At 42.1% G+C, this 10,117-nt stretch overlaps 1 protein-coding gene across 2 annotated transcripts; it reads left to right on the top strand.

Moving 5' to 3' along the window:
* Nucleotides 1-33: 33 nt before the first annotated feature.
* Nucleotides 34-9,808, top strand: LOC135552975 (heat shock cognate 70 kDa protein-like). 2 transcript variants are annotated; one of them, XM_064984954.1, is made up of 10 exons: nt 34-158; nt 4,339-4,460; nt 5,997-6,206; nt 6,307-6,512; nt 6,685-6,837; nt 6,968-7,523; nt 7,693-7,895; nt 8,130-8,328; nt 8,831-9,063; nt 9,245-9,808. In XM_064984954.1, exons 3-10 carry the CDS (start codon nt 6,002-6,004, stop codon nt 9,443-9,445), a joined length of 1,956 nt encoding a protein of 651 aa, XP_064841026.1. In that variant the 5' UTR covers nt 34-158; nt 4,339-4,460; nt 5,997-6,001; the 3' UTR covers nt 9,446-9,808. The 2 variants fall into 2 exon arrangements, with proteins under 2 accessions (XP_064841026.1, XP_064841024.1); XM_064984952.1 differs by lacking the exon at nt 4,339-4,460 and having other exon boundaries at nt 36-158.
* Nucleotides 9,809-10,117: the final 309 nt, after the last annotated feature.

Genomic DNA, 10,117 nt, shown 5'->3' with positions numbered 1-10,117 from the left:
ATGAAGCAACTGTTGGCAGTTGATTGGCTAGCGACATCGCTCAGTTTGTTCTAGAGTGTTCTGCGGAAATCGCCAGCACGGTCAACTTCTGCGAGGAGTACTTCTGTACTAATCAGGGTGAAGCGACATTTTCAGGCTGATTTGTAATATTTAACAAGGTAAGCAATTTGAAATGGAAGTTGTTGAATATCAGCATTATACTTGTTGGAAATTACGAACAGTAAATTAGGCTATTCTCCCAAAATTCAACGTCTCCTGTAGGATAATTGCCATATTCAATTTCTCCTGTAAACCCAGATTCAAAGTTGTTACATTATTTTCTAATGCATCAATAGTTTCAACGATTACATCATCGGATATGTCAGTATCAGTTTGCTTGCTAGATGTTTAAAGGGCGCTCTCTTGTTAGGCTAGCTAACGTTGTATGAAGACCTGGGTTTGCCTTCCAACATTATACAGTTGAACCATTGGCTTGTTCTATCGATGTTGCTTAATGCGCTGGTTAAATGTTAGTTTAAATAATTGCGTGTGAAACTTATTTGAATGGAAACCCTACCTAGTCTAGACTAAGCGAGTTGGCTGGCAATACTGGATGGTGATGAAGCTGAACGGAATGTTCCAGCAATTTCCCAACACACCGCCGCAGCGCAGGGGCGAGTCCACTGTGACAAACTCCCGGCAAAATGTTTGTTTTATATTTAAATATGTGATAGGGAGGAATAGCTTCCAGGATGTGTTCTATCCATGTTCATTTGGTTAAAGTGATAATAAGCATGGAGTTGCTTTAGCTATTCAGTTAAAATTAAGCTCGAGATGTTTTTGTTTTATTTATTAACAAACAAAAGACGAATAGTCACATGTAAAACAAGCATGCATGCATACATACAAACTATTTACATTGCCAGGGATGCTAAGCAAACAAAACGTAATCATTGAAAATTCAAGTTTGAATTTTGTTTTTTCACTTAAAGTAGTGCCATATTGTTTAAATTAATTTATAAAGTGAAAAAAGTTCGGTTTTGAATTAGACCATTAGCATTTGAATATGAAATTGACCAAATATTACTAGCATTTGAATTAAATGCACTACATTTGATCAAAGTCAGAATTTCTGAAATAAATCAGATCATAACCATTAAATTGTACAATCTGTCCTGTTTTCTTTGTAACAAACGTATGTATGTCAATCCCAAAAATGTGGGGGATGCATGCTAGCAAAGCCACTAAACAATACATGAATTGTACTATGACGGTGCCCACATAAAGCTGTCCCAACAGCAGGCCCAACACCTTACCACTGCTACACCTGGCTATCAGTGGAGCCTTGTCTGGCAGCAAAACAGCTAATTTAGCCTCATTTACTGCCTTCAAAAATAAAATAAAACAGCTGCTAAGGCTGACTTGCTTAGAAAATAGTTTTCCTCTTAATTAGAGGTACAAACTATGGCATAAAGGGGACGACAATTCGTAATTTTGGTTAAGACATTAATGAGCGAGCTAGGACAGATGTAGTCAATATAACTTTGTTCAGCACTTTTGAAATGTACAGCGACAGAATCGTTCTTAGTGTTCTCCCTGTACACCAAGTCAGAACCGTAGGATAAATAACGGGGGCATATAAGCAGACAATGAAAGCTCTTACAACATTCGATGATTACATTTCTCTAAAACAGTTTCTAGGCCAAATGTTCACCACCAAGTCAGAACATTAGGTGAAATTAAGAGGGGAAAATATACCAAATTATTAGGGTGAGGCACATGGGCTACTAACAGCTTACTACACAACATACACTAAATATTATTTTCTTGGCTTCAGTATACATATCTACCTGGCATATTGCATCATTTATGCAGCAGCATACAAGACATTTTTAGACTCCCCTTGTTGTGTTCACTTGAACAGGAAGGTGGCGCGGCGGTCCTTTTGTGGGCAAATTTTGTCATCGAAGTCTGACATTCTCTGGATTTATGGTGTTTTCAAGACAACTGGGAACTCAAAAAAGGTTGAATCATGATGATGTCAGTGATCTTCAGGATGTAGCTCTAGAAAGAGGCCCAAGTTCAATGCTTAAAATTCCGAGTTGGATGACCGTTCAAAATGTATTTTCCCAGTCGGAGCTTGAGTTTCCAGTTGCCTTGAACTCGCTGAAGTCAGATTTTCCAGTTCCGAGTCAAGTTGTTTGGAGCGAGGCACAAATCATGCTTCACTAACAGCAGGCCATTGTTGGATGTTAATCATTTTTAAGCTTGGAAAAGCGACCCTTAAACACAGAATAGGGATCACACACCCACTCCACTGAATAGCAGGCTAGGGATTGCTTTGCAATGCTTGCAGTTAGCCACTGATTCTTTCCAAACCACTCATTGTTGAATTTGCAATTTCCAACTTGTTGTGTAATGTTTGATTTATCTGTGCCTTCTTGGATGGGCACTTCTAATGTAACTCTATGGCAGCACCCAATGGGCTTGAATTTTCTTGCTCTAGCCTTAGATTTGGCAGTGATGTACTGTAGTGTCCCCATGAGTGAAAGAACACTGAGCTAATCACAGCGCAACTAGAGAACATTACCAACCCCTATACTCTGTATTTTCTGATGGCTGCCCCACCACCACAGAAAGCACTGAGCTAGGCTGAAACACCTGCATTTTGGAGCTGCCTTACTCAAGAAAGCAAAAAAAGAGACCATGTTTGTATTGAAGTTTTATTAACTCAATGATTCTATTCATTTTTATGCATTGTTTGCAAACTAATATGTGACATTAATGCCAAAATAACATGCAAAACAGGCAACCCAAAGAAGAGACATGTGGGGCTCAAATCAGGTGGGGCTCTGTTGTGGCTACTATTGCATGAACCTTTCAGAAAATAGCATCGTGTGTCATGGGTCTATACTAAAATAGACCCAACTTGACCAGTTTGTATAGAGTTGTCCCCTAGAGTCTACCCTCAGAATAACTCACCTGGGTCAACGAGTTCATACCACACTGTAGTGCTGGGAGATATGACGATATATATCGTGTGACGACAGAAAAACATCTATCGTTTCATATTATGCTCTATCGTTTATTTCGTTGTCACAAATCACCCTTTTTATGGCTATATTTTTCCATGTGGAAAAAAATTTGCAACACAAACAAACATGGAGGAAAGTGAACGTGGCACAGAGACACGGAGCTCATACCTGAAAGAGGGGCTGCTTTGGTTGCATGGATGTGGTTTGGGTATGAAAAGTCTGACATGGACCAGAAAACCGTCCCCTGAAAAATATGCCGCAGGCCGGTCCTGACAACAGGCTCAAACACCACTAACCTATTTTACCACCTACGCAAGAATCATGTGAAACAGTATGGAGAGAGTCTACGGATGAGACCCAACAAAGTACAGTCGAGTGCTCAACAAACCCTCGACTCAGACGTTGCAAGAGGCTTTTGCCCGCAACACCATATGACAAAGCATCACGAAGATGGAAGGAGATAACAGCTTCCGTTACAACTTACATCTGCAAAGACATGGCCCCAATTTACACGGTCAAAAAACAGGGGTTTCGTGAGTTGGTGCGAACACTCCACCCAAGGTACCAAATGCCAATCCGAAAACACTTTTGTCGAGTTGCCTCGTTTATATCAAGTGTGTCGGGCCAAAGTAGAGGGGGAAATCCACAAGGTATTGTACTACGCTACTACAACAGATATGTAGACGGGCCGAACGACACAGCCCTATATGAGCCTGATGAGACACTTCATCCAAGACTGGACACTGCAGTTGGTGTTTACAGACAGGCTATTTCCCAGATGACCACACAGGAGAAATGATAGCCAGAGGTCTCAGGGAAGCTCTTGAGTTGTGGGGACTGCGCGAGTATCGCCTAGTCTGTGTCACCACGGATAACACCACAAACAACATCCTTGCACTTCAGCTGAATGACTGGACATGCTTAGTGTTTTGGCCACCGTCTTCATCTAGCCATTGGTGAGTGTCTAAATCAATGTAAAAATATATTTCAGTAATAATAAACCTTTTATAATAGGCCACGCCATGTAGTATTTTAATGTCTTGAAGGTGCTATGTTTTATGTGACGTGCAAGCATGCTGAAAGCTTGGATGAATATGGGGGTGTAGTCAAAGTAAATTCTGTTTTAAGTGAATAATAATAACTTTTATTGTCTGTCACAAAGTAACAAATTCTCCTTTTTACAAGGCTCAGCAATGCAACAATAATGCACATTTAAACACATTTAGAAACACACACACACACACACACAATGCAGTGAATGTGTTACCTGTCCTGTAAAGTGTAATATATAAGTTACATTTATCTTCTCCTTTTATTTACACAGAGCGAAGTGTGCAACAAGCAGTTGGCCTTCTCTAATTCATGGAAGAGAAGATGTGAACTGGCCAAGGCTCAAGCTGAACTGGGCTTGCCTGCTCATCAGCTAATCACAGAAAACCCTACCAGGTGGGGCTCTATGCAACAAATGATTGAAAGGGTCTTGGAGCAGGAGAGCTCTCTCACAGGTCCTCCATGCTGACAAGAAAATGAGACATCTGGTCCCAACTTGGTTGGACTTGGACTTTCTGGAGTCCATGAACAAGGCACTGAGTCCTCTCATGGAGTTTACAGATACCTTATCTGGGGAGCAGTACACAAGTGTTTCCTACTTGAAACCGGTCCTCGTCCTTTTCAACAACCAGGTACTCAAGCCTCAAGATGATGACACTCCACTCACCACGACCATCAGAGGGCATTCTAAACTACTTAAATGAGAAGTATGATGACCAGACCACTGATGAGCTGCTTGACATGGCTTCTCTTGTTGACCTTCTGTTTAAAACCATATACATTAAAGAAGAGAGTGTGGACTACATGAAGGTAAGAGCTACTGCAGAACTGGAAAGCCTGGTGGCTGAACAGGCAGCGTCAGTAGAGGTAGGCCCCCTTCCATCGGCTGCAGCTGCTAGAGATGAGCCAGAGCGTCCTGCTAAGAGGAAAAAGAAGAGTTTGAACAGCTACTGAAAAAGCAGCAAAGCAATGCGGTCCCTCGGTCAAGCGGAGAGTCCATTGAAAAGGAGCTCAACCTCCATCTCCAACTGGAGGCTGGTCCAGAGGCAAACCCACTGGAATGGTGGAGGCAAATGTGCATGAGGCACATTTCCCACAAGTGGCCAAGCTAGCAACGAGATACTTGTGCATCCTTGACACAAGTGCCCCATCAGAGCAGGCATTCAGTACAAGTGGGAACATTGTGACATGTCAGAGGTCATCACTTAAACCAGAAAGAGTTGACCAGCTTGTATTCCTGGCTCTCAACCTGCAAAACTAACTCCCTGAGATTCTGCAACATAAGGCAAACATTTTGAAGCATTGTTGCCAAATATCAATTTTTTTTTGCAGCACTTTGGTTGTTTTCATATAATGGTATAATTCAAACTTGAATGAGTTTTTTTTGTTTACTTGTTATGTTTTATATATTTATTTGTGAGCCTTATTTTGCTGTTATAGTTTAAACTTGTTTACATTTGGTATTTTATATACCAATATTTGTTAGGCCTGTATTCATTTGTTTGCTGCTACAGTTCTACTATTAAAGAGTATTATGTTTGGTTTGGATATTTTAGACCATATTCACATTTTAGACCTATTTATTTTGTTTGCAACTATAGTTGAAGTGTTTACTATTTACTTTTTTTGTTGATTTTATACATTAATATTTTGTTAAATGCTTAATTGAACATTTGCTCAAAGGTTCTAAATAAAAGGAGAAATAATAAAATATAAGTACCTTTTTTATTTGTTGGGCATAATTCAAAATGTAATAAAAAATAGGCCTTTAGATGTGGTCGTTTTATATAAACTACTTATTCATTGAATTTACAGAAAATGTGCTATATTGTGATATGTATTGTAATTGGGATATGAAATTACCTGTATCGGGATATGAGATTTTGGTCATATTGCCCAACCACACAGTTTGTTTTATCTCTTCATTTTCAGACACCATGTCAAAGGGACCAGCAGTTGGCATTGACCTGGGCACCACCTACTCCTGTGTGGGTGTGTTCCAGCATGGCAAAGTGGAGATCATAGCCAACGACCAGGGAAACAGGACCACACCCAGTTATGTCGCCTTCACAGACACAGAAAGGCTGATTGGGGACGCAGCCAAGAACCAAGTGGCCATGAACCCCACAAACACAGTGTTTGGTAAGAAATTAACTTAGAGAAATTGATGAAATAAGATGTACTTTACATAATCTCTCCATCTGTGGCATTAACTCATGTTTACCCCCTTATCTTCTCCCAGATGCTAAGCGGCTGATAGGGCGGAAGTTTGACGACAGTGTCGTCCAGGCAGACATGAAACACTGGCCGTTTACAGTGATCAACGACTCGACACGGCCCAAGGTCCAAGTGGAGTACAAGGGAGAGACCAAGGCCTTCTACCCAGAGGAGATCTCCTCCATGGTGCTGGTCAAGATGAAGGAGATTGCAGAGGCCTACCTGGGCAAGGTGAGCATGCCTATCACTCTGTCTTCATAGCAACACATGTTATGGTCTTTGGGATGTTACCTAACGGTTTAACCAAATAGAAATGCATTTTTCTAACACATTCAAAAAATGAAGATTGTCTTGTCTAGTGAAGCATTACTAATTTGTGTATACTGAATCTTTCCTCTTGCAGACTATAACCAATGCAGTGGTCACTGTGCCAGCTTACTTCAACGACTCTCAGCGCCAGGCCACCAAAGATGCAGGGACTATCTCAGGACTCAACGTACTCCGCATCATCAATGAGCCAACTGCTGCTGCTATCGCCTACGGCCTGGACAAGAAGGTTGATGTATATATGTTTATCAACACTAACAACTATGCTTAGAACTATAATGCATCCAAGTGTTTTGGGAGACAAATGTCATAAAAATGCATATTTAACTCGAGTTTAAAAACATTTATAATCATTTTAGGTGGGAGTGGAGAGAAACGTCCTGATCTTCGACCTAGGCGGCGGTACGTTTGATGTGTCTATCCTGACCATCGAAGACGGGATCTTTGAGGTGAAGTCCACGGCCGGAGACACCCATCTTGGAGGAGAGGACTTCGACAACCGCATGGTCAACCACTTCATTTCTGAGTTCAAGCGCAAATACAAGAAGGACATCAGCGATAACAAGAGGGCCGTGCGTCGTCTGCGCACCGCCTGTGAACGTGCCAAGCGCACCCTGTCCTCCAGTACCCAGGCCAGCATTGAGATTGACTCTCTGTATGAGGGCGTCGACTTCTACACCTCCATCACCAGAGCTCGCTTTGAGGAGCTGAACGCTGACCTGTTCAGAGGCACCCTGGACCCCGTGGAGAAGTCTCTGAGGGACGCCAAGATGGACAAGGCCCAGGTTCACGACATCGTCCTGGTGGGAGGCTCCACACGCATCCCCAAGATCCAAAAGTTGCTGCAGGACTTCTTCAATGGGAAGGAGCTCAACAAGAGCATCAACCCTGATGAGGCTGTCGCCTATGGTGCAGGTGAGGCTCTTTTATTTTTCTATCTAAAGCTTTGCCCAGTTAACCCCTCTGGTCAGCTGTGTCTTTTCCTGTTCTGCCTTCCCTAACCTTCATCCAGAGGAGCCCGGATATAGATAAGGGCATTGTAAATGATTTAAGAATGAGTGACAACCCCTGTGCCTGTTGATAGCTGTCCAGGCGGCCATCTTGTCCGGAGACAAGTCTGAGAACGTGCAGGACCTGCTGCTGCTGGACGTCACGCCACTGTCCCTGGGTATTGAGACGGCCGGAGGGGTCATGACCGTGCTCATCAAGAGGAACACCACCATCCCCACCAAGCAGACACAGACCTTCACCACATACTCAGACAACCAGCCTGGGGTGCTCATTCAGGTGAGAATGAGGTACCTCATTCTTAGGTACCTCAATGGATTGTGTCCATCGGAGTCAAAATGTTATCATATACTCTAATTGAGATTTAACTTTACATTTTTGCTGAATCTGGATCTGAACCAGTCTTGAACTACATGGTCATTTATTTGTTAGTGTTTACATTACAACTTAAGATGAGACTTTGAATGTATCCACTTTAATGTTTACCTGAATGTGTCTGTGTCCTGTCCTCAGGTATATGAGGGGGAAAGAGCCATGACCAAAGACAACAACCTACTGGGGAAGTTTGAGTTGTGTGGGATTCCACCAGCCCCCCGGGGTGTGCCTCAGATCGAGGTGACTTTTGACATTGACGCCAACGGCATCATGAATGTGTCCGCCGCTGACAAGAGCACCGGCAAGGAGAATAAGATCACCATCACCAATGACAAAGGTACACTTAGTAGTTCTTACAGTTAAAGGGGAAATCGGCAGTTCAAACAATAACAAAACATGCACCCTGCCACTGTTTTGGGGGAAAAGGTGAGGGATGAGGCTGGAAAAATGCTACCACTCTCAAATGTATAGACATAGCTATGGATGCAAGGACTGACCATCCCATGATGTTAAAATATAGTTTTAAACATGTTTTGAGGCTATACAGTGTTTGTTTACAATCACATTGTTTACAAAAAAAGGAGTTAAACAAGCTCTTTTTTGTTATTATAGTTATTTAAAAGTCCAACCATAAGCTATGGTCTGGGATCTGGAAATCTATTCAATGTTAATTTCAATTCTTGATATTTGCCCATTGATTCTTGAACATCTGAATCCCAGAATGTAGCTTTAAACACTATGCCATTGTAAAGTATGCACAACATTTTAAATAGGCATGTCCTCTCTAACAATGCTTGGTAACAAAGCCTCCATCTCATTGTCTGCCCCTCTCTCCACAGGTCGTCTGAGTAAGGAGGACATAGAGCGCATGGTCCAGGAGGCTGAACAGTACAAAGCTGCAGACGATGTCCAGAGGGACAAGGTGGCGTCCAAGAATGGCCTGGAGTCATACGCCTTCAACATGAAGTCCACCGTGGAGGACGAGAAGCTCAAGGGCAAGCTCAGCGATGAGGACAAACAGAAGATCTTGGACAAATGCAATGAGGTCATCAGCTGGCTGGACAAGAACCAGGTACAGTACGGGCTCTGGGTCCTTCAATCAGAATGGAGTGGGTTGATGTTCATATCTAAAGTGAAGTAAAGTACTGAGTCCCTCACCTCATTGTAATTTGATTAAACAAATGTCTGGTGGTTGAACAAGGTTGGAGCACTCTCTTTTGCTATCTCTTCCTTTCTGCTCTTTCTCCTTGTAGTCTGCAGAGAAGGAGGAGTTTGAGCACCACCAGAAGGAGCTGGAGAAGGTCTGTAACCCCATCATTACCAAGCTGTACCAGGGTGCTGGGGGGATGCCCGGGGGGATGCCCGGGGGGATGCCTGGGGGGATGCCCGGGGCTGGTGGTGCCGCACCCGGAGGAGGTGGATCCTCTGGACCAACAATTGAGGAAGTCGACTAAACCATTTAGTATTATTTTACTCTTGATTGGATATTATAGTGATCCACATTAAATAGTGGTCCACATTAAATAGTGGTCCACACTCTATGGCTTGGAATGGACTGAACCTCTATTTTCAGAATCTGCATTGACTACTTGTTTATTTTGGTCATTCATCTTTTTATGCTGAAAGCAACCATGGATTGAGTCTTTTTCATGGGCACTGTTCTACCTATTGTTAAACGTTTTCAGTTTAGCCAGTGAATGGTTACTATACAGAGCATGTTTTTCACCAGTTGCATTCTGTGACTGCAAAATGTTTTTACCTTTGCACTGCGCTCTTGGCTAAAGGTAACTCTTAAAAAATAAAATCTCTTGAATTCACATTCTTCTACCAGACTCTTCTTTATTTTTGACACCTGTGACAGTCTTGATGACAATCAGGGTTTAAATTACATGTTAAAGCTGCTCTATGCAGAAATAGCTCCGCCATTTCCTGGTTGCAAAAATTATAATAGTTTGCCTATTTTCATTTTGTAAAAAAAGCACCTATAGTAAATAGAATCATTGTACAATCTAAACCACTGTGAAATATATTTTCTATAACCAAAAATATTGTATTTTTAGTTGTTTTGAATCTGGTGTACAAAACTGAAAGTAAAAGACACAAAAACGAAGCTTAAGAAATGGTGC

Source organism: Oncorhynchus masou, chromosome 13 (genome assembly GCF_036934945.1).
Source record: "Oncorhynchus masou masou isolate Uvic2021 chromosome 13, UVic_Omas_1.1, whole genome shotgun sequence".
Taxonomy (NCBI): Eukaryota; Metazoa; Chordata; class Actinopteri; order Salmoniformes; family Salmonidae; genus Oncorhynchus; species Oncorhynchus masou.
This window is presented reverse-complemented; position numbering and strand designations above follow the sequence as displayed.